This window comes from Anolis carolinensis, chromosome 2 (genome assembly GCF_035594765.1).
Source record: "Anolis carolinensis isolate JA03-04 chromosome 2, rAnoCar3.1.pri, whole genome shotgun sequence".
NCBI lineage: Eukaryota > Metazoa > Chordata > Lepidosauria > Squamata > Dactyloidae > Anolis > Anolis carolinensis.
In genome coordinates this window covers 176636496-176662697 of record NC_085842.1, presented here as the reverse complement: position 1 = coordinate 176662697, position 26202 = coordinate 176636496, and the positions used below count along the sequence as shown (strand labels likewise).

At 37.0% G+C, this 26202-nt stretch overlaps 1 protein-coding gene across 6 annotated transcripts in view; it reads right to left on the bottom strand.

Annotated features, from left to right (window-relative positions):
- cep112 (centrosomal protein 112) overlaps nucleotides 1–26202 on the bottom strand; it is a 348394-nt gene that overhangs the window by 302288 nt on the left and 19904 nt on the right. For all 6 annotated transcript variants that reach the window (XR_010003101.1, XM_062971149.1, XM_062971152.1 and 3 more), the window contains 2 exons: nucleotides 19055–19102; nucleotides 18882–18959 (listed from right to left, as the gene is read on the bottom strand). Coding sequence is in view for 5 of the 6 variants with exons in the window: in XM_062971149.1 (XP_062827219.1) it covers nucleotides 18882–18959; nucleotides 19055–19102 (126 nt within the window). In the remaining variant the exon portion in view is untranslated. The remainder of the gene's footprint in view (nucleotides 1–18881; nucleotides 18960–19054; nucleotides 19103–26202) is intronic.

The window sequence follows — 26202 nt, the reverse complement described above, 5'->3', positions numbered from 1 at the left end:
GCTGGATTTCATATCATAAAAGTCGAACACTTCCCAAGTGTCTAGGACTGTGTGGTGTATTATTATTATTATTATTATTATTATTATTATTATTATTATTATTATTATTATTATTATTCAGTGAACACTGAAATGTATGTTTTGTTAAATCTCTAATATATCCTGTACCCAGAGAATGGCTTCTCTTGAAACAGCCAATGAGGAACTGATTGCAAAAGGAACTGCCTCATGTGGCATCCTAAATGCTGATTCAGCTACCCTTTCCTCTGGTTCTTTCAATGTTGTGATACCTTCCTTAGGGGCCACAGATTACAAAATCAAAGTTGATATTAGGGCACCCACCATAGGCACTGATATATAATTTTATTTTTAAACAAGTAGAGTTTCTGGTTATAGCCCAGAAGTCTTTTAATATTGAATGGTGTCTCCTATTCGAGGCTTATGAAATCTTTATAAAGACTCCAGGTACTGGTAATTCAACATTTTTGGAGTTCATTATTTTTAAACCCAAGACCCAAAAACTATTAATGTAATCTTTATTATCATCTTTGCTCACATTTTTTTTATCCTCTAAACCCTATGTTGTAGGATTTAAACTTTCTTTAGAAGACATTTAAAATTCCGAATCCTAAATGATCTGTCAGAATGTCATCTCTGCATGTGAAGATTACTCATCTTCACTATTGATCTGTATGTCATCTGAATCTTCCCCTTCAAAAATAAAATGTTCCTCATCTGAGTCTGACTTTAAATCCTTTTAAGATTTTTCCCCCTTGCATTTCAGCTGTTTATAGAGTAAGATAAATGTTTGGATAGATTTAGACATTTCCTGTATTCTTCACCTTTCTCTTTGTTAAATCGGGCTAATGTTTGTATATCTAAATTATATCATTATGCTAAACTTATCAAATCTTCTGCTGCTTCCTGCTGTGAAAACGTGTTTGAAAATGCTTTGCATTTGAATTCATTTGGTTAAAATCCACTTGATTTAATGTTCAAATTAGCACTTGCATTAGTATGTAATGCAGATGTACTACGTTCATCTATGGACCTCAATAAACCTGTCTGTTGGAAATTCATATTAACTTGAAGTCTTCCTCTTCTTTAATTATCCACTACCCCCTTAATTATTTTTTTCGGCTCCCTGTGACGGGTGCACATTATAGTGCTGTTGTTCTACTATTTTCCCCACTGCACATTTTTGCAATTGCTGTTCCTACTGTGTCTGGAGGTTTTCTGCTGTTGTCCCTAACTGAAAGCAGAGCATTTGCCATTAGCATGTCCAAACAGAAGAGGCAGTCAGTTTGTACATTCGCAGGGTAAAAATTTACACTTGTTGAAGAACTCTTCCTCTATCCAAGTGAGTACATGGTTCGTTCCCTGAGATGTAATTACCTAGGGAGTAGAATGTCATCATTTCAGGGCTTTTCTGCCTTTCCGAATAGTTAATAGCTTTCCTAATCAGAACATCATCCTTCTGTTCAGAATGTGCCATTCCAACTTGTCAGATTAATGTGGCTACTGGGTTTTGTTTTGCTTTGTTTGTTTGTTTGTTTGTTTTGGCCGTTCCAACTTAATTTGTGACTGTTAATTTACTAAGCCCCTTATGTTTGTCTTTTTTATTTTTATAAGCAATTCCTTAGGTGTTGCCACCTGTTCTGCCATATCTGGGGTTTTTGGGGGGTTTTTGGCTTTTTGTTTTTCTGCCCACCGTTTTGCTTTTGCTTAAATAAAAATATTTTTTTCTAATCTTGTCAGGAAGTGGCCAATTGATCAATTTGATTTCTATCCATTTCACATTCTGAGACCTGATGCAATGCAGTCAAAAGAGAGGATGCAGAGGCTGTCTCTTCCTTCATTTGCCTCCATTTTTCTGACAAACATAAGGCTCCTTGTTCAGGATCAACATCCCCATATTTTCTGTTCTTCCTGCTAGTCTATGTCAGCCCAATTTACCACAATATGCCACACAACCAACCCACACAACTTTGTGAACTCCAGTTGGCTTCTGTAAATTAATATGGATGTTTGTTCAGATTTTATGTCATTATATAATTTTTGTCTGACTATGTTGGTTTAATTTATTGCTGTTAGGTTTAATTCACTGGTGTTACATTTAATGTAATGTTAGGTTTTAATTGCTGTTTTCATACGTGGGGTTTTCCTGGGATTTTATGTCAGTATTTGTTTGTTTTAAGGAGGCATTAAATGTTTGCCGTTGTATGTTGGAATCTGCCCTGAGTCCCCCTGGGAAGATAGGCAGAATACAAATAAAGATTTTTATTATCATTATCATTATCATTATCATCATCATTATCATCATCATCATTATTATTTTATTGTATGACACAGCAAAGAAGATAGATATGCTGGATTTCGTATCACAAAATCACAAGTCGAACACTTCCCAAGTGTCTAGGACTGTGTGATGTCTTTTCGGATGCTGCGCGCAGATCCCAGTAGGGTGGCCTTTTGCAGTTGGCAGATCGTAATTTTGTCAATGTCTATTGTTTCCAAATGCCGGCTGAGACCTTTTGGCATGGCACCCAGTGTGCCCATCACCACCAGGACCAACTGTACTGGTTTCTGCCAGAGTCTTTGAAGTTCAATCTTGAGGTCTTGATAGCAGCTGAGTTTTTCCTGTTCTTATTATTTTTATATTATTATTATTATTATTATTATTATTATTATTATTATTAGAAACACAACAAGATGAGTCCACAGCAGACACTCTGCTGGCTGTTGTATTGGATCACACGTCGGACACTTCCCAAGTGTCTAGGACTGTGTGATGTATCAGTGAATAATGCGTGCACATCCCAGTAAGGCAGCTGGCAGGTGGTAATTTTGTCAGCGCCGATTGTGTTTAAGTGCAGGCCAAGGTCTTTAGGCACTGCACCCAGTGTACTGATCACCACTGGGACCACCTTGACTGGCTTGTGCCGGAGTCTTTGCAATTCGATCTTTAAGTCCTATCATGTCAGCTTTTCTAGTTGTTTTTCTTCAATCCTGCTGTCCCCTGGAATTGCAACATCGACAATCCATACTTTGTTTTTTAACACAATCGTGAGGTCAGAAGTATTGTGCTCCAACACTCTGTCTCTCTGAATTCGGAAGTCCCAGAGTAGCTTGACATGTTCATTCTCTGTAAGTTTTTCCGGCTTGTGTTCCCACCAGTTCTTTGTCGCAAGCAGATGGCATTTGTGGCACAAGTTCCAATGAATCATCTGAGCAACGGTGTTATGCCTCTGCTTGTAGTCTGTCTGTGCAATCTTCTTGCAACAGCTGAGGATGTGATCTATTGTTTCATCTGCTTCCTTGCAGAGTCTACCTTTGGGATCTGTCGTCGACTTTTCAATTTTGGCTTTAATGGCATTGGTTCTAATGGCTTGTTATTGGGCTGCCAGAATCAGGACCTCCGTCTCATCATCATCATCATCATTATTATTTCAGGGGTTTTAAAATACTTATGTGGTCTGACAAATTTGATATGGAGAAATACTTGGAGTGAGAAAACCTAGACCGATGGCAAAGCACTTTTTTATCTGATGTGAGAGAGATTGGAGTTGGCATTTTCAACAGGAGAAACTTTGGATTCCTGCTTTGAGTCAACGACCCAAAAGGGAAAACCCATGAGTGTGAATAGCTCAGTCATCCAGAGAATGCCTCTATTTCTAAATCAAAACCTAAAGAACCTAAAGATTAAAATTTTTAATAAGACACCACCAATATTTGCAATCATTCAGTAAAGAGGACCAAACTTAGAAAACCACTCAAATCTGATCTGCCCTATTGACATAAAGCAACCTTGATAAAAAGGAAAATAATATTTAGTCAGCACTTTTTCCCAGCATACAATTATCCAGCCACAAGATGGCATAACAGTGCACAGAAATTACTCCAAATGTCAAGTATATGAAATATGTCCATTCATACATTTGCATCAATGGTTGTAGAATAACTGTTTCTTTTAAAAATGAAACAGTTTTCTCAGTTTAACAGAAATAAGAAAATATTAATCCAAAATGTATTTATTTTTATTTGGTGAAAACTTCCTTTAAAATTTACTTGGGAGGCAAGATGAACGTGTCTTTGAATACCATATAAAATATTACATGTAGTGGAATGGAAGCTTTAAAATTAACAGAAACACAAAAATGCCCTAAAACAGCATAGTTTACATCAAGTAAATCAATTTTTTGAACGTTGTTTATAACCACTAAAACAATACTGGTATTACACAACCAGACATGTTTCTATTTCTCTCAAAGTTCAAAACCAATTTCTAACAACATGTTTGGTTTTATGTTCCTCAGAATGTAAATAAGAACGTTTCTCTTTTCTATTTTATGGGTGGGTGGCATTCAAGATGGGTGGAGTTCAAAGGAAACTTTCTCTTTTCTCAAAATGAGCCATTTCTACCATCTGTTCTCAGTTGCTTTGGAACTGCTGAAAACAGATATGCCTGTGTTTGTTACTTTTTCCTCAAATTTTCATTGGTAACACTTACAGAACAGTTTGATTAATGTCAGAAGCACAAAGAGAAGAGCTACTTAAAATTGCTGATTGATAGTGTTCTTATTTGCTGAGATCTGTTTTGTGATGATCACTGAGAAAGGCCATATGTTAGCTATTAGGGAGTCAAAACAGGTGCAGGAATGGTTCATGAACAGAGGTTAGAGGTTAAAATCAATGAGCCTATTAACCCATTCAAACCACCCTTTTTGTTGCCAAGTGGTTTCGATTCTTTTTAGAAAAAACATGTTTAAAATATTTCATTTATATAAAATTTCAGCTGCTAGTATACTTTTGTACCTTAAAGCTATAAGGGTCTTGCTTATAACTGAGCTCATCCGTGAGCAACATCACATTTCTTTCTCTTAAATGACAGAGCAAGAGTTGTTAATGCCTACTACCATTTCTCTATGTTCAAAAGCTTTATAAAACTTAGCATGTATAAAAATAAATACATCTAACAGGCATTATGTTTTGCCTGAGATTATTCCGCATCAGTTCTTGACAACTCATTAAAATATGTATTAAAATATGCATGCAATGTAAATGTTTGTTGCATACAGTAATAATATTGGGACTTCCATTATATTTTCAAGCTACTGAGCATTCATTAACATTTCTAACATATTGACACCTCATTTTGACTCACAACCTGAACCTAAGAATCTCAAAACTGGAAAAGCAACTGAAAATAAAACGCAATCAACAGTTAAGGAGATGACTTTGTTGGAATTGGATGCAGTAGCTGCGCCTAGAGAAAGGGAAAGGGAGGGTCCTGCATTAGTATCCCTCATCCAAAATGCATAGGACCAGAGGTATTTTGACTTCAGGTTGGGGGCTGGGTGGATTGACACACATTGTCTGAAGCGCATTTTTAATTTTCTGTATTTAACAAAGCTTATGGGCATTGAGTCATCAGAAAGCAAAAATGTCAGTCCCTCAGACATCTATGAAGTGGATTCTGGAATGCTCAGCTTGTATAAAAATAAAATAACATAGGCTATATTACCCCTGTTCATGGCACAACAACAATCTCCACATTAACTAGAAAGACTAGATAAGAAAGACAGAGTTTTTTCTTCAGGCTCACCCAAATTCCATTATACAGGCAGCCCATGAACAGAAACATCTGACTTACACACAACTCCAAGTTACAGACAGAAATGGGACAACAGGATCTGAGAGGAAATTTACCCGTAGGAAGGGAAATTCGGTCCTCTAATAGTTATCATGGGGAAAAGGTGTCTCCAAAAGGTGTCTCTGTCACAGGGACAGAAAGTGAGGTGAAATCTTATGAACAGGGGCAATAACAGTGAAACAAACACCAGAGGGATATTAATCCTTCCCTATGCTATCCAAAGCTAAAAATATGTATTTTTGGCTGGATTTACACTTTAAAAAAGTACCTGTTATATACAAATTCAACTTAAGAACAAACTTAAAAAACCTATTGAGTTATCTGAGTCACTATAGTTTATACCACCCTTGCCTGCTCTTTGTTCTCTCTGGTGTTCCTTAAAATAGAGCAATGAAAAAGTATTTGTTGTCAAACTATGCTATACTTTTGTCCCAGCTGAAAGAACAATTAAACAAACTGCATGATTTTATATGCAGATGCCACCCCAATGGTTGATGTTATATATATATATATATATATATATATATATATATATATACACACACACACACACACACACACACACACACACACACACACACACACAGAGTAGAGTCTCACTTATCCAAGCTAAACGGGCCGGCAGAAGCTTGGATAAGCGAATATCTTGGATAATAAGGAGGGATTAAGGAAAAGCCTATTAAACATCAAATTAGGGTATGATTTTACAAATTAAGCACCAAAACATCATGTTATACAACAAATTTGACAGAAAAAGTAGTTCAATATGCAGTAATGTTATGTTGTAATTACTGTATTTACGAATTTGGCACCAAAATATCACGATATATTGAAAACATTGACTATAAAAATGGCTTGGATTATCCAGAGGCTTGTATAAGCGAGGCTTGGATTAGTGAGACTCTACTGTATATATACACACACACACACACACACACACACACACACACACGAGGGCTATCCAGAAACTATATTACGTTTTGGAATTAAAAATTAACGAAGTATAGGATAAAATATTTATTATATGCAGTTAAAAGCCATACTTCAATAGTACCTTTAAACATAGTCTCCATTCAAAATTAGGCCCTTTTCAGAACTATTAATGAGTTTACAAACTTCCTACCCTCTGCAGTTTCCTGCCGCGTAATGAAACTCAGCCAGCTGAAGAATGAATGCAGGAGGGAGGAGCAAGCAAAACACCCGCTCTCGCTTATTTCGCTTCTTTCGCAAGATCTCAAGAATCAAACATTGAGCCTTTCCCTTCCTGTCAGCTCAAGGAAAAGGCGTGGGTTTAATCTCTCCTCGCGAGGAGGAGCAGCCAGAATCAGCCAGGACTGTGGCTGCTTCTCCTCGGAAGGAGAGGTAAACCCGCGTGTGGAGGAAAGCGGTGTAGCCTCCGAGGAAAAGCAGCCATAGTCCTGGCTGATTCTGGCTGTTCCTCCTCGCGAGGAGAGATAAACCCACGCCTTTTCCTTGAGCTGACAGGAATTATTCCATAATTCTTTATACCAAGAATGCCCCCCCCCCAATTTGTAGCTATTATCAGTTTCGCTGCTGTTAGTGAATTGGAAATTAACTCCTTTATTTCTTGTGGTATTTTAATATTATCATATATCGACAGTAAAGCTATTTCTGGTGTGCTCATCTCCTCAAATGTTGTTATCCCCCTTATCTCTTTAAATATAATTTTCTAAAATGTTTGTATATATTTGCAAGTCCGCCATATATGTATGTATGAGCCTATTTTTTACATCCTCTCCAACATTTATTTGAATATTTCTTATCTATTCCTATCTTTGCTATTATTCCTATCTAAAGATCTCCTATGCAAGCCATGGAAAGTTGTCTTTGGGTGGGAGATGAAAGATTTCTCTACCAATCCATGTAGAAGGCCATTCAACAGATTATCTCCATTTGTTGTGGCATTTGAAGAACAGCAGGTGATTTTAACCAAAAGGCTCCATGTGTGTGCCAAGATTACACCAGGCCATGGTTCCAAAAAGCATATCTGCTAATAGAAGCACTCTTTCATTCAAGAACAGCTGTTCTAGCAAAATAAATATTTGCAAGACAACTGGCACAAAAGAAAAGAAGAACATTTATCTGTACAGGTTTTTGCACAAACGCTACAGGATCATCTTCTGATCCACAAGTTGCTATGCTATCATATTTTCCTTATTTACTCTGTTGCTAATACTTAAACTCAATCTTTTATACAAATTGCTTCAATATAGAAATACATTTTGTAGCACTTTAATTATTCATTTATTAATACTAAATACATTTTCTCACCCTCATTTTTTCAGTCAAATCCTATAAACGTTATAATGTAATGAAGCAGTTCCCAAAGTATCATTAATCCTATCAACCTTCATACTCTAGGCTTAAATATTTTGGCTGAGAACTTCCATTGAGGCTTGCATGTATCAGATACCTATGTCTTCTGATATTACTTACAAAATCCACCTTGTAAGTAATTCAGCCCTACTCAAACATACTGTGGCAGGCATGTGCAGAGAGATCTAGGAGTTCTTGAAGGTTCTCTGTAGGAGACATCCTTGCAGCATGTCCAAATACTAAAAAATAGCTGGCTATATCACCAATCATCCCATCCCACTCTCCAACAACATGGAAATGGCTATGCTTTGGTAGTGGGGCAGTACTGCTTACAAGATGGGTTACAAGTTGGCTCTTGCACACTCAGAAGAGAATTTTGGTCTCAAAAAAGTAAGCTGTACTGTAGTACCTTCAGTCCAACTTCAACTATCACAATTCATCAACAGAATGCCAACTGTCCATAGCTCTAGTACCACTTTTCATATTGAGAAAGTCCCATTAGGTCTGCTGGCTTTGTTATATTTAGTTGGTTGATAGCTTTGCTGACTTCCTCCAAATTAGGGAGTGCTGCAAGCTCATCCCTGGTTTGCTGTTGCGGATTTGCAAAATAACCTCTTTGGCCACGTTATGGTTTATCTAGTTTAGGGTACAGCTATCTCCATTAACCCTTTAAATTCATTTTAATTCAATCAATCAATTTATTAATGCTCCGACCAATGGTCATATGCATTTACAGAAACAACATCAGACAAACATTTATACAAAACACTGTAAAATCCAACAACTAAAAGTTGGATGCAAGCAGGATAAAACAGAGCATCCAAAATATACATTGCAGCAACACAAGTGCAACATGTGCTGGGAACTGCACATTTACCGGTAAAAAGCCAATATATAAGATCAGTCATTAAAAAAAAGTAAGTAACAATATCAAACAGGCATCTGTAGAAAACACTGTAAAGTTCAACAGTTAAAAGCAAGATGCATGGAGAATAAAACAGAACTTGCAAAATATAACTGGTAAAAAGCCAGTATAAAATATCAGTCATGTTAAAAACTAGATAAAAGCTTCCCTGGCACTGTCAACTGCAATGTCCGCAATCAGTCTTGCCCTGATTTTATTTTCTGCCAAGGTAAAGAGAGAGACCTTATACGTGATTATGGAGTTGGTATCAGATAAAAGGTAGAATAATCTGAAGTTGGTTGTTCCAGTAAATAGTCAGGGAGCTAGAACTGTAGACTTTTGACAACACTGGTTTCCTTTAGGTAATTTATTTACTTTGTTTTATATCCCGCCTCCTCTCCCTCATTGAGGGATTCAGAGCGGCTAACACTCAACAACAATTTGATTCATTACTATTCAGCTATATCTACTAGTGTAATGGGATATTAATGACAATTTCATACTGTAGCTTTGAGCATGAATGAAATATGGGTTGTAAAATATTCTGCAGATCAAACTGATAAAACAGATGGGAATTATTATTGCAAAAACTACTACATATCTTGTATAATACGAATAGTGAATATTGTACTCGTATTACTAACCTATCACATTTAAATTGGTTGTTTACTTTAAAAAACACAAAAATCTCTAGAGCAATGTTTAGAAATAGCAAGCAAACATACAATTTAAATCAGCACACAAACTTTTCATCATTGGGTAAGTCTCATCATGATTTCTTGGAACACAGAAATTAGACAGTGAAGCTAAAGAGACACTCCAGTGCCTGTCAGTGGAATTTTAATGGTGGTTAGTGACAACCATGTTTCAATTAAGGATGTCACACACTTCTACAAAAATGAACATTACCATTTACTCACATAAATGATGTATTACAAGGGGCATTTAGTTTAGGTTTTTATAAATCTGTTTTAACATCGGTAATATAACTTTTCTGGTAAGCGCTTAGCATTTACAAACTAACTGAAATGGAGTATGGGTGATCCACTGCTTATTCTAAAACAAAATTTAAACAAGTGTAGCAAAATAAATAAAAAATCTGCAAGTTTCTCCATTTTAAGCCTGTATTTGTATTCTTCTTTGAACTGAAAATACTCAGTCTCTGGGTACAAGAAGGGACATATTAGAGTAACAACAACAACAACAACAACAACTCTTTTTATACCCCACCTCCATCTCGGACTCAGGGCGACTTACATGGGGTCAAGCCCAGATAATTACAAACACTGTAAAACACACGACAACGTAAAAGCAAATCTATAAAACATATTAAAATCACATTTAAAATAAAACATAGTTAGATAAAAACCTGAGAAAGCTCATAAAAATGAACTGGGCCAGAAGAAAGTGCATATAGTGAGGAATATAAACTGGAAGAGAGGTAAATAACCTGGGACTATTATCATGAAAAAGGGGCTTGAGGTGGGTTAAACATGGGAACTATTTCCAACTGAATGAATAGAATAAAGTGCAACAGAGATACTGTTAATCAATAGAACAAACCCTAAACATAAAGGCGAGAATCATTCACCAAAGGCCTGTTGGAAGAGCCAAGTTTTCAGGCTCTTCCTAAAAACCAGAAGGGTAGGGGCTTGCCTAATCTCCCTGGGGAGCGAGTTACAGAGCCAGGGGGGCCACGATGGAAAAGGCCCTTTTCCTCGTCCCCACCAACTACGATTGTGAAGGTGGTGGGAGCAAGAGGAGGGCCTCCCCCGACAAACGAAGAGGCCATGCAGGACTCACGGGGGAAATGCAGTCACGAAGGTAGGTGGGTCCTGAACCGTTTAGGGCTTTGTAGGTGATAACCTGCACCTTGAATTGGGCTCGGAAGATAAACAGCAGCCAATGGAACTTCTTAAACAGGGGGGTTGACCACTCCCTGTAATTCGCTCCAGTTATTAATCTGGCTGCCGAGCGCTGGGCCAATTGAAGTTCCCGGCCCGTCTTCAAGGGCAGCCCCACGTAGAAAGCATTGCAATAGTCCAATCTAGAGGTAACTAAGGCATGGACCAAGAAGAAGGAGAGGAAGGAGAAGAAGGAGAAGGAGAAGAAGAAGAAGAAGAAGAAGAAGAAGAAGGAGAAGGAGAAGGAGAAGGAGAAGAAGAAGAGGAGGAGGAGGAGGAGGAGAAAGGGGAAGAGGAGGAGGAGGAGGAGGAGAAAGGGGAAGAGGAGGAGGAGGAGGAGGAGAAAGGGGAAGAGGAGGAGGAGGAGGAGGAGGAGGAGGAGGAGGAGGAGGAGGAGGAGGAACTTTATTCTTATATCCCACCACATTTCCTCGAAGAGACTCGAGGCGGCTTACATGGGACCAAGCCCAGTGGAACAAAATTAAAATACAACACCATAAAATAAATATACATTGCAAAGCATAACAAACATAAAAACATGTAAACCATCAGCAAAAACATAAACTCAGCAGCAACTGATTCCAGTAGCCAAGCCCTGTAAATATGGTCAGAGCTATAAGGCAGGCCAGAGCTTGTGCAGGGATGGGCTGGTGATAAAGAGCTAAGGCTAGATATTAAGTAGGGCTTGAAAGTTAAACTGATTAGTGAAAGGCACATTGGAAAAGCCATGTTTTCAGACCTTTCCAGAAAATGGCCAGGGTGGGCACTAATCTAGTCTCTCTGACATCGGTAATACAGTATAACTTTTCTGGGGGAAGGCAAATAGTTCACAAAAAGAAGTGGTAACTATATTATGAATATTATTTCCTATAGCAAATCAAGGAATTAATGTGTAATGAGAAGCTAAATTGCTTGTAAGTGCAGATGATATAACAGGGCAACAACATTACTTTGAAGAATAACGTTATGTACTAATGGCATTAAATGATTTAGTCTAATATGTAATTTGCGTGCTATTTAAAAACATTGCTCTAGAGATCATTTCAGGATTTTTTTGGGTTTTTTTTAAAGCAAACAACCAATTTAAATGTGATAGGTTAGTAATAAGTACACTATTCACTATTCATAAGGGTTTTACAAGAAATGTAGTAGTTTTTGCAATAATAATTCCCATCTGTTTTATCACAGTTTGATTTGCAGAATGTTTTACAACCAGTATTTCATTCATGCTCAAACTACAGTATGAAATTGTCATTAATATCCCCATTACACTAGTAGATATAGCTGAATAGTAATGAATTGAATTGTTGCCGAATGTTAGCCGCACTGATCTCTCAATGAAGAAGAGAGGGCAGGGTATAAAACAAAGTAAATAAATTGCCTAAAGGTACCTAAAGGTAATTACTTAGCTCCCTGACTATTTACCGGAACAACCAACTTCAGAGGGAAAGCCTAACCTAGAATTTGATCAGCTGCTGAGATATATGACATTGGAGTCAACATAATTTGGAAGCAATCCAATTAAAATGAATTTAAAGGTTTAATGGAGATAGCTGTACCATAAACTAGATAAAAAATAATGTGTCCAAAGAGGTCCTCTCGTGAATCCCACAACAACAAACCAGGGATGAGTTTGCAGCACTCCATAATTTGGAGGAAGTCAGCAAAGCCATCAACCAACTAAAAATAACAAAGCCAGCGGACCTGATGGGATCCATGCTGAAATTTAAAGAGGGTGAACCTGAGCTGACACAACTCAACCAGCTCATTGAAAAAGTGTGGGTGACCAAGAAAATCCCAGCCAAAAAAAAAAAAAATGGTCTCCACAGTTACCTATGGACCCACCACCAAGACCCTACACTTGGAAGGCAATTGTACTTGGACAGGAATGATTACCGATGATGGAAGGAGCTACAATTATGTAATGAACAAAATCACCATCTCCACCCACTAATTTATTAATATCCTGCCTTTCCCCCGAAATAGATAAAAAGTAGAAACATACATAGGTTTTTAATGTTATTGTTGAAATGTAATTAACAATCTATATAATTAAAAGCCATGTAAAAATATATATTAAAAAGGCAAGAGGTAAAAGCCCTTTCTTTATAAAACTGATCTTAAAAGCCTGTAAGAATTTTCAAAAGGTCTTAACTTGCCAACAAAAGAACAAACAAGAAGTCATTCTAGCCTCCTTAGTATCACCTAGGTTCAACCAAATATGTCTCTGTAGATGACAAGACTGAGATAAGTGCCAGTTTTCAAAACTGAGGCAGACTCATATGGGAAGACACAGTCATTCAGATAATCAATATGCCCTGAGGTCAATCTATGATGGAAGTAGGGGGTTGATGGCTCCAAGAAAAATAGTGGTGGCAGAATTTAAATCCAAAGGAACACCTCCCCACATATATATACCTACTCAAGATTGAGGACTACCAGAAGCCCTGCTTTGACCCAATCAAAAAGAGAACTTCACTATGTGAGGAATTGGGGGAAAGGTTTCCCTGCTATGGCTCCGTAATTGTGGAAAACTTCCATTCTACTAATAAGTTAATACGTAGTTCTTTATCAAACATCAGTGTTCTAATACCTCTCTGCATATACAACATTCAAATTCACTACATACTCTTCACATTTCACAATAACATTCACACTTGAATAACAGTTGCACATGTTATTCAAGTGTATCTACTATATACTCCAAAGTCAACTTTATATTTAAGTCGAGGGTAGGTTTGGGGTCCAAAATTATGGATTTTGAGATGACTCATGGATAAGTTAAGGGTCATTCTGCAGAGAGGATAAAGCATCAGTGCCACTTTTGTCCCTAGCTGCTACCAGCATTTCCACACTCAGAGATTCAAAAAAGGAAGAAGGCGGTGCCTTGGCAAAGAGAACAGAGAGGGTGAATACTTCTTTTAGGTTCTCTTTTGCCTCTCTACTCAGAAAAGGAGTTCTTCCCTTTTTTGACAAGAGTTAAGGTACAGTACTCACTCTGGCCTATAGATAAGATGACCCAGTTTTTTTAGGGGGGAGGGTTATACACATGTATATCGACATATACATGAGTATACAGCATAGTCATTGCAGGACATCTGAGAACTTATAATCTATATATATAAAAGAGTGATGGCATCATGGCGACCCACAAAACAACAAAAGTACAGGCCCCCCAACCTCGAAATTTGACAACACAACCCATCACCCACGCCTCAGGGTTGATACAACAAAAAGAAAAGAAAAATAAAGTCCTAATTAGAAGGAGAGCAATAATTGTTTTTATCCAATTGCTGCCAGTTTAGAGGGCTAATCTCTGCCCACTTGGTCGCCTAGCAACCAATTCAGCCAAAGGACAGCCAGGATTCAGTTAGGGGACAGGCAGATTTAGGCCTCATTTAGGCTTCTTCCACAGATTATCTAATTTGCACTGGATTATATGGCAGTGTAGATTCAAGGCCCTTCTACACAGCTATATAAACCATTTATAATCTTATATTATCTGCTTTGCACTGGATTATCTTGACTCCACACTGCCATATAATCCACTTCAGTCTGCATTTTATACAGCTGTGAAGAAGGGGCCTCATATAATCCAGTTCTAAGCAGATAATTTAAGATTATCAATATACAGTAGAGTCTCACTTATCCAACATAAACAGGCCGGCAGGATAAGTGAATATGTTGGATAATAAGAAGGGATTCAGGAAAAGCCGATTAAACATCAAATTAGGTAATCGTTATACAAATTAAGCACCAAAACATCATATTATACAACAAATTTGACAGAAAAGGTAGTTCCACGCGCAGTAATGTTATGTAGTAATTACAGTAGAGTCTCACTTATCCAACACTCGCTTATCCAATGTTCTGGATTATCCAACACATTTTTGTAGTCAATGTTTTCAATATATCGTGATATTTTGGCGTTAAATTCATAAATACAGTATTTACTACATAGCATTACTGTGTATTGAACTACTTTTTCTGTCAAATTTGTTGTATAACATGATGTTTTGGTGTTTCATTTGTAAAATCATAACCTAATTTGATATTTAATAGGCTTTTCCTCAATGCCTCCTTATTATCCAACATATTCGCTTATCCAACATTCTGCTGGCCCGTTTATGTTGGATAAGTGAGACTCTACTGTACTGTATTTACAAATTTACCACTAAAATATCACAATGAATTTAAAACACCGACTACAAAAACATTGATTATGAAAAGGCAGACTGCGTTGGATAATCCAGAACATTGTATAAGCAAATGTTGGATAAGTGAGATTCTGCTTTGATATGAAATAATTTCTGGGATAGAATAATGCAGAACAATATAATCTCTAAAACCAGGACAATAAATAAAGAAATAAAGAAAGTAAATAAAGCAGTGAAATTGGAAATTCCACAAAGGAAACAATCAGGGCCAGCTAACACCTCCCAAGAAAGGATTCTTCCAGAAAGGAAGCTGAGAAGGCAGTGAAGCACTGTGTATTACCAAAGTCATTATTATTACTATCATTATTATTATTATTATTATTATTATTGTGTTGCGGTCAACCGTGAAAATGAATACAATCTGGCTCCAAGTATTCAAAAACACTAAAATCAGAATATATAAAAATTAATGTGGTATAATAAAACAGAACAATACAATCTCTAAAATCAGACCACTAAATAAAGAACAACACTCTGAAAACAGGGGAATTCCACACAGGAAACAATCAGGGCCAGCTAACACCTCCCAACAAAGTATTCCCATCATCAAAGACTGGCAAATCCTCTGTTTTCTTAGGGCCACAGACATTAGAAGCACATAAAATATCGCAAACAACACCACTCTGAAAACAAGGGAATTCCAGACAGGAAACAATCAGGGCCAGCTAACACCTCCCAACAAAAAAATCACTCAGAGGAAACAGCCAGGCTTTAAAGCTGCAAGGCCATTACATCCTAATCATTTTTCCTAATTGCAGCATTCATACTTGCCTCCAAGAGACAAAAAAAAATCAGAAATATTGTATATTCACAACTTTTAGGAAATAATATCCCCTGATGGCGCAGCGTGTTAAAGCACTGAGCTGCTGAACTTCTGGACCGAAAGGCTGTAGGTTTGAATTGGGGGAGCGGAGAGAGCCCCCATTGTTAGCCCCAGCTTCTGCCAACCCAGAAGTTCAAAAACATGCAAATGTGAGTGCATCAATAGGCACTGCTCCGGTGGGAAGGTAACGCCGCTCCATGCAGTCACCCCACATGACCTTGGAGGAGTCTACGGACAACGCCGGCTCTTCGGCTTAGAAATGGAGATGAGTACCAACCCCCAGAATCAGACATGACTTGACTTAACGTCAGGGGAAAATGTTTACTCTTTACCTTAACTACCACCAATTCCTCAATACTTTATTCCCCATACCACCATACTTCGCCACAGCAACGCGTGGCCGGGCACAGCTAGTAAAGTTATAAGAGAGTTTGTTTTTAACCATGTCATGTGAGAAACCTTCATACTCAGAGAAAACATATTTACTGTGGAAAATCCAGCCCTGTACAGAAAACTTCATGTTCAAGCCTCAAGGAACATAAGACTCTCAACACAAAGTTATCAGAATGAAGAGTCCAAGCATAAATGAGCTGTACATACATAGTGATTTTCCTCAAACTAAGTTTATACTCATTATAAAAATATTTAAAATGTTTTTCACAAAACGATTTTATATGTACCAAAGAACACAGATGTCTTTACAGAGGCACAGTTGTGCTCTAACCCGTGTAGTAAGTATTGACACTTTGGGAGGGAAAGGCAAAAGGTAAACCACAACACATTTACCATGGGACTGCTTACTACGTATGTCCGTTAATTTTAGCTAGGTTGCCATTTAGTCACATCTTAAACTACATACCAAACCATGTTATATTTGCAAGCTTCTTATAGAAACCACACACTAAAATACATGTGAGCTATCGGCAGTCAACAAAAAATAACTCAGGGTGTGGAGAAAACACAAAACCACAACAAATTTAAGAATAATCTTAGATACAGCATGTGAACAGGTTCAGGAGATGTTTCTTCGTTTAAATGTATACATGTGGTACAACTGGGGTGTTTATTTCTGTGCGAATATGTCATCTCGGAAGGTAAAGATTTCATTGCATTCATGGCAAAAACATCAAAAAAGGAGCAGTGACTTTTAATTATTCTATATAATATATTCTGAAAAGGAAAAAGTACCAGAATAGCAGTTACCAGAAAGAACCCAAGAATAACATGGATCAAATGTGACTAAAAACTGGGGACAGAGGCACTAATTGCCATTATACTTTTTAAAAAATATATATTTTATTCCTTGAGTTAATCTGTGAAAATGTTGGTTGCATTCCTGAACAGAATTTCACATAATTAAGTCCCACAGACTTCAATGGAACCTAAGAACGCTAATCTTGCGCTCAGGGCTAGAAGGACATGAAACGTGCTGTATAACTTTCTTTAGAGACAACAAAAAAAGAACAGTTCAAAAGCAATATAAAAAGAGCTGGAGTCTTTTTAATATCACTTTATGGCCGTTACCCTATATACTGTATAAGTGTATAATTATATGTACACTGTATACTTATATGTATAATTCTAGACATTTGAGTCAAAATATCAACCCAAAAAACTTGGGTCGACTTATCCACAAGTCAATATGAGTACTGTACCTTAAAAGGAACCATTCTCTTCTGTGAGTAGAGTTGCAAAAGGAAACAATTTAGTCCTTCCCAAAAGAACTTAAAAGAAGCACTAAGCCCTTCTATTCTTGCTGGTGTGGCATCACTTCTTGCTTTTTTGAATGTCTGTGTTGAGAAATGGTGCTAATAGCCAGGGGCTGCTAACCTGCTGAGGTGACACTGGTGCTGTCCCCTCTCTAAGGGGTTTGTATAAGATCCATAATTTTGGCCCTAAAACCTACCCTCAGCTTATACATGTCAACTTATACATGAGTATATACAGTTGTTATACAGAAAACAGCCTGTGCTGTTTCATTATTACAAGATGATTATTTAAATCAGTGAAAGACACAATGCAGGCTTGGGCAGGGAGGTATATCATGACACCCCAAAATCTGATTTTGTTGTCTTTCAGCCTTCTAGATTTTGTTATCTTTGAGCCACACTTTTAGGAGGCCCTCAAAAAAAAAGGTGAACTGCTGTTTCAGGAACTCTACAAGAGCAGGATTTCATCTTTTAAATTGATTGCTGAAGATCACCCCTCACAAATACAGAAGAAAAGGTAACTATTGAAAACCAGAAATGGGGTTATTTATGCTCTTCGTATTTCTTTTTAGTCTCTTTTAATATTGTTCGGGGGAGGGCATTTTTTGCAGTTTGTGTACCGCCTGAAAGACCTAAGGCCAAAAAAGTCCCTGAGATCAAACACAATTGCCTACCACTGATATAAATTCTGACTAAGCATATTAACTTGGAAATATGATAGAGACTACTTTGCCACACTACAAATCAGTTACCTTTTCTGGAGGTAACACAATATCACAATCCTTTAACACTAAAATTACCTAGATAGTTCTTGTGTAGTAAAAGACAACACTGTGTTATCAGTGTTCTGAACTACAATCCTCAACCACTGTTTATGCTGTCTAGGGCTTATGCCTGTTGTAGATTAGATTGCCTGCCCTGAACTAGTGGTGACTTGTATGAGAAAATTGTTTCCTTTTTAAATGTATCAGCATGCTTGGACTAAGTTCACCATGATTACCTCATTCCATCATTATCAGGAGATAAGTCTTGTACTCCCAAAATCTGTTATAAGCACTGGAAGACCACAGTAAAGCATGAGAGAGGTAGCAGAAGAGGCTGCAAAGGGAATCCAAAAAGCATGCTTATAGTATGCTTTAGTCTGCCTGAACTCCATTCACAGGACACTTGGATGCACCATGTTTATATTTTATTACTTTAAAATTACACACTCCACATATTGAAGTAAACAATAAACAAAGCCCTTCAAAAGGTTATTTTAGCTTTATTTCAATTTTTTTTCTGTATGCCAAGAGGCTGAAACTGAAACCACAATAATAATATTTTTAAGTTACCTCTTTTTCATGTATATGGAAGAGTGTCTGTTCATCCAGCGAAGTGCTATTTTTCATCATGTCTATTTTAGGTGACATCTATTAAAGAATAAATGTATGTATTCAGAACCAGGTATGAGGACAGCTTATGAATAGAAAAAAAATTACAAATGCTACAAAAATGCACTACTTACCAGTGACAGTGGTATAGGTTTTTCACGTAAATATCTGGGATTTTCAAGCTGCAAAAGAGATATTAACATGGAATTAATAAACAGGCCCATTATATTAATATTCAACAGCAAAATAACAGGAGGAACCTAGTTCTGAAGCACCTACATTAATTGCAATCTCATCCTTTATGAGAAAAAGCATTCCCTCAGATCATGAAAGTAACTGTTGCAATTGATAACATACAATATATTTTTACTGATTGAATATATTTATTACATGTATCTACCTTTCCTTCACAGCACTCAAGCCAGCATACATCCTATCTGCATTTGTATCTTCACAATATCCTATAGGATATAGTAGGAGCCTAGGTACCAAAAGGCTCAAACTTACTTGGTAAGAGCACCTGTCATTGAAAAGACCTCAAAAACAGTTATCTTTTTACACTTTCAACAGCTCAACAGTTTCTCTTGTCAAAGACACAAAGTGTAGTCTTTCATTTTTAGAGTATCACAATATAATAGTAATCTTGTGTAATTCACAGCTTTAGTAAGTATGATTAAAATGTTTAACCCACCAAAAATGTACAGCAAATATATTTGGAAGGCCACATTAGCCATACAGATCATTTCTGTGTCACTCAGTCAACCATATACAAAAAACAGGGAATACCGTATCTCTCTGATCCTAAAATTAGTGTAAGAACCATACTAATTTCAGTACCACCATCAACAAAAAAACCATAAGATGTCATTCTAAGACATTTTTAGAGATGTTTATATGGGAAAATATGTGTCTTAGAATTGAAGAAATACAGTATTAAAGGGCTTTCTTTGAACATGGAAACCCAAAGTCACTTTCAGTCCTTTGCTGGATTAAAACTGCCCCAGAACAAGGTGGTGTGACCAAAAACAGCTCCCCTTTCACCCAAACACATACCAAGAACTGTTCTCTATCCTTGATCTAGATCAATTTGCTTCATGCACTAGGGGTACTGCCATATATGCAATAGTCATTTCACATACCATCCATGGACAGCCATCAATAAAGAATGCAAGTAGAAAACCAACGATAAATTTAAGACATGCATCAAACTGAATTAGATACCATGAGGGAAAGGAAGTCCAGTTCCAATGTCACATTTTGTGTATACACATAAAATGTCTGAAACCCCTCCATTTGAATGCACACAATTAGGAAAAATTATGAATATATATTATTTTTTCTCTCTCCATTTTGCAGTCTTGAAATTATCCAAATTTTGAACTGAAGGTGTTCTTCCTTTTCACTCAGGTTAACAGTGGGCACGAAGCACAAATATTTCAAAACACTGCATAGAAGAGTCTACGAAGCAGTTCACAACATACATATACGTACATGCACATTAGACATTAATGTTTAATTATATATTTTCAGATCTGATACATGTCCAAAACTACTGTTGATCACTTTGGTTTTGTAATACTAAAACCTAAACAATATATTTCAACCATCATTCAATTCTCCCATCCAAGAACCACAATGATTCCCATGTATATATTTTGGTTCAGTAAGGACCACTTATACTGCCTGAAGAAAATGGAAGGAAAGGAGGGGGTGTTATTGTACAGTAACTGTGCAGACAGAACTTATCTTTCATTTTACCGTAACGTTCTGACTAGAAAGTGCTTTATAAACATTGAACAAAGTTTTAAAACATTTCCCTAACTCTTGTAAAGAACCAATCAACTTCAATTGGAATTCTGAAGAAAGAAAATGCAGGCAACAGCTTTCAGGATTTGTTTTTTCCTGCATCCCGTTTTCCATATAAAAAGTACTTAATTTCTAAAAATGTTTTCACTTCCAAAATGATGTATGCAAATAGACACACAGCTATTAATGGAAATGAAAATTGACAGCTACTTTGCATATTTTATTTGGCATGAAATGCAAGAAATAAGGCTATAAGTGGGAAAGGTAAACATCACTTGTTTACAAATGAACAAAATGTGGCTGAGTGGTTGCTCACGCAGTTTTGCATTTTCCAATTTAGAGAGAACAGTACTTTGAAGTTAAATCCTTCCAGTCTGTAACCTTGTGGATTACATTCATTCAAACAGATCTGTAAACATTGTGTGTCTCAGTGTTCAGTCTTTTCCAGCTATATGTCTACACATTTTTTATTTTCCAAATTATGCCACAGTCACAATAAATAAACAAACATGATCACAATAAATGTTGCCCATTTAAAAAAACAAACCCTTAAAAAACACCAATGCTAAAACTATAAACATATTTGCCACATTAAGCAGATTGGTATTCTATACAAGAAACCCTTAAGATATTTTGAATACAGAGACTTGGGAACATTAAATTTCAGAATTTCTTAAACTTGCTAAGTTCAACAATTCTACAGGACTAGAGAAGTGACACACTACAGCTGAATAATAAAGGTATACAGTGTTTCCTTACTTATCATGGGGGTTACATTCCAGGACCACCCGCAATAAGTAAAAATCCTTGAAGTAGGGATACTATATTTATTTTAATATTTACACATTATATTAGTAGTTAGGTGGCCTTTCGCCCCTTCGCAAGCCTTCTTACTGTGCTTCTCAAAGTAGCTTGAACTACATTTCATGGACTATAGCACTACAAACATCTTGTATGGACTCTAGCACTTTCAATATCAAAGGGACTTTGAAAACATTTTATTAGAGCATAATGGCCCAATCTTTTTACTGAGCAGCAACATCGCACTGGTAAACCAAATCTCTGGACTTGGCTCATTTTTTTTTTATTCCTGATTATACTTTTAAATTGTTGAGGTAAGTATTAACAGACACATTCTAGATCAAGGTGGACAAAATGCAATATGTTGCTAGACTACATTTCTTAAAAGTTCTAGTCCGCTTTGTCAATGGCAAGAAATGCTATCCAAAAACGTCTAGAAGCTCACACATTGCCCCTGCCCTAGGATTTATTGTCCAATAGGATGTTTTTAAAAAATTCTTATAAGACAGTACATTCTACAAAGCCTTAAAAACACAACAGAATAACTGCAGAATAATTTCCAAGATTCTTCATAACCTGGCTGTTTGCTTTTATTAACTGTTACACTATTTTCATAAACTAATTTGATGATATTGTAATTTTTCCCAATTAAAACTGTTTTGTTTAGGATTTTGTTCTTGTAGCTTTTAGTCTGAAAAAGATCAATTCCTCTGTGTGCCTTAAAAGAGCCTCAAAATGGGTTTGTCACATGCTCATTTCCTCTATCATTTGTTCTGTCATTTATAACAGTGTTACACTCTTCTGCCTTTATAAACGAATGATTTGTACAGTACCCTCAAAAGGCATGCCAGATTATCCAATCATCAAATCTTTTCTTTCATTGAAGCACATAAAAGAAAGAAAGAAGGACAGACGGAAATTACTAAAAGGGAGCGTTTGCAGTCAGGTCAACAAAAAATGGAAGGTGAAGGATTTTTAAAAATGGTTTTCACTTCCATTGATATGCTGTTTCCCTATATCAAGGATTGTGCTACCGTGTTTCCCCGAAAATAAGACAGTGTCTTATATTAATTTTTGCTCCAAAAGATGCGCTAGATGCATGCTGTATTGTTCTGTTTGGTGGGTATGCTTCCAAACAAAAACTTTGCTAGGTCTTACTTTCAGGGGAGGCCCTATATTTAGCAGTTCTGCAAAACCTCTACTAGGTCTTATTTTCTGGGGATGTCTTATTTTAGGGGAAACAGGGTAGCTACCACAAAAGCATCAGGATCAACAATTCAATTGGAACCAGCTTTTCCTCCCATCTCAGAACTGTCACACTTCTGCGAGTCATGGATACATAAGGCCTTCCTGGACTATCTATGGGGAATAGAAATGTGTTGTGTTGAAAAACCCCTCTAGTTCTAGAGCAGTGGTTCTCAACCTGTGGGTCCCCCAGATGTTTTGGCCTTCAACTCCCAGAAATCCTAACAGCTGGTAAACTGGCTGGGATTTCTGGGGGTTGTAGGCCAAAACACCTGGGGACCCACAGGTTGAGAACCACTATTCTCGAGTATGGCATAAGGGGAGTCACACAATTATTAAGATGTGAAGCTACAAACATGTCATCTTATCCCTTATATGATTTAATATAAAGTCACTGGGGGAATTAAGATAAATTTGGGTTTGGATTCTATTGATATGCAGGTGAACTTGGATTTTTGTTGTTATCTGAATCAGCTGCTCAAGATAGTAATGGGAATCGTCTTAAATGTATTGGTTATAGTTTAATTAGAGCCAATACATTTAAAACAATTCCCTAGCAGAAAGAAGTAAATACAGTAGAGTCTCACTTATCCAACCTTCGCTTATCCAACGTTCTGTATTATCCAACACAGTTTGCCTTTTAGTAGTCAATGTTTTTGTAGTCAATGTTTTCAATAAATTACAATGTTTTGGTACTAAATTTGTAAATACAGTAATTACTACATAACGTTACCATGTATTGAACTGCTTTTTCTGTCTATTTGTTGTAAAACATGATGTTTTGGGGTTTAATTTGTAAAATCATAACATAATTTGACGTTTAATAGGCTTTTCTTTAATCCCTCCTTATTGTCCAACATTTCCGCTTATCCAACGTTGTGCTGGCCTGTTTATGTTGGATAAGTGAGACTCTACTGTAGTTAGTTTTCTGAATTGAATGAATGGTGCTGCACTTTTCCCACGGAGCACGTGCATAGCTTGGATGTCTCTCTCTTTCACTAGATTTCTCAGAGTGCTTGGAGACAGCACACAATAGGTTATGCAATGGTAACCTCTACTGCAACATATTGTATAACTTAGAAGCTGCAGCTACTGAAAAACAGACAAGCCATTGTGCTGCCAGGAACATCTTACAGAATCCATTATGAGACCCATCCTAAAGAAACTGCAAACAATAGCAACACTGAAAGGTTCCAAATGGCCTGGGACCCCAGTACAGACAGTCCCCAAGCTACAAACATCTGACTTACAAACAATTCATAGTTAAGAACGGGGGTGAGACAACAGGAAATGAGAGAAATTTCCCCCTAGGAAGGGACATTCACTCCTGAAAGAGATATCATGTGCATCAACTGAGGCTTTATCATTAATCCTTGTTCTCACAACAAGCCAAATGTTTCAAAATCTAATTATCACAGGGACAGAAAATGAGGTGAAATCTTCTGAACAGCGACTGGAGTCGCACTTTAAAAATGTACCTATTCCGATTTACAAACAAATTGAACTGAAGAACGAATCTACATAATCTATCTTGTTCACACCTTAGAAACTGCCTGTACTTGAAGGAACAACTCTTCCCAGATATCATGCTGGAGTAATGAGAACTACTAGAAGTCTATCCCTGTGTCCCACCTATGAAAGCTCTACATTGCATGAGGATATGAGAGATGGTCTTTACTAATATGTCACTCCAGTTGTGGAATTCCCTCCTCCTGGAGGCCCAACTGAGTTCAATGCTGAGTACATTCTGGTGTTAAAATGTGCCTTTTTGCAAACTTTTTAATCTGTTTTGCCCAGTTATATACAACAAGATTTCAAAGCTGTATTTGTTTAATATGAATTTAGGCTGCACAAGCTATTCATACTTTCATATCATTAATTTTTCCAAATACTTTTAAAGTGCTTTATCTCTCCACCACTTTAAAACCTGGTGACATATAGAAAGACATATTTTATTTAATAAATAATAAATATACTGTGATCTCAGCAAAAGATTCCACTCAGCTATAAGAAATGAAAAAAGGAGCAATTAACTAAGAAATATTATGAAGAAGTATTTGCAGAAAGGCTTGGAAGATTAATCTATACACATAATAAAACTGAAAAATGTGCATGTGGCGGAGGTGTCCACTTACACAGACAGCCTTTGGCCTCCAGAGACAGATGTGCTCAGAAGCCTCCAAAGGCAATCCTAGATTTGATGTGTTTCCTCCTCCACAGGCAGGCATCCTAGGGTTCCTTTCTCTCTCCATTGCTGTGGAATTTGCATGACCCTTTCCTACCTTTTCCTATGGCACAATAGCAAACATAGAGCAATTGATCAGCATTGAACAGACTAGAAGGGTTTGGGGGACTGACACAATAGGATCGAAGTTGTTGCTCACTCTGCATCAAGGCAGAACACCGTGACCCCTTCGATAATGGACCTGGACCACATTTGGCACGCAGAACCCCCATGATCAGGTTTGAGGGGAATTGACCTTGATTAATAGGACTTGTAGTTTACCTACATCCAGAAAGCACTGTGAACTCAACCAAAGATGGATCTGGACTAAACTTGCCATGGATGATGGGACTTGCAATACCTTCACTCACTTCCAGAGACCAATGCGACCCCCACAAATGACGGATCAGGAGCACACTTAACACACAGACTCCCCAGACCTAGTTTGGGGAGGATTGACCCACGATTCTGGAAATTGTAGTTTACCCACATAGTTATATATTTTCTAATGAGAGCATCCATAAAAAACAAAATCCAAGACTAGCTTTTTTCTAATAAATAATGTTACTAATTAACTAAATGATATTACGTAACTCCCCAAAACAAACAATGCCTTTTTCAAATAACTCAGGCATCGCCAGGTACCCAAGCTAGTTAATAAGTTCAAATCCACAACAGAGATTATAACTATAAAAAATTGTTTTGTTATATTTAGAGAAAAACGAGTAACCAGCAAGTTATTTGGGAGGAAAAGAGTAACATTTGCTAATATGTATCAATAAGAAGATGGAAGCTCAACAACTATTTTGCCCCTATCTGCTCTCAAAACAAATGCTGTTTTCAACCTTGTGGGAACAGGTTGATGCAGCAAGGAGCCTGAATTCCCAAAAAGAAAGCCAAGAAGTGGTACAGGAACAGCTAGCTACTTTAAATGGATTCGGACCATAGGGACCATATAAACTCGTAATTCTGATAAAGTTAAAAATCAGTAAACCAGGGTAATATTGTACATGCAATGTACTTTGATTTCAGTGGGGCTTCTGAAAAAGTATTCTGTGATATTCTCACAAGCTAGTATAATGTGAAAGAAGAAAGCACAAACATCAAGAAAACCAAGATTATGGCAACCAGACTGATTAATAACTGGCAAATAGAAGGAGAAAACGTGGAGGCAGTGACAGACTTTATATTTCTAGGTGCGAAGAT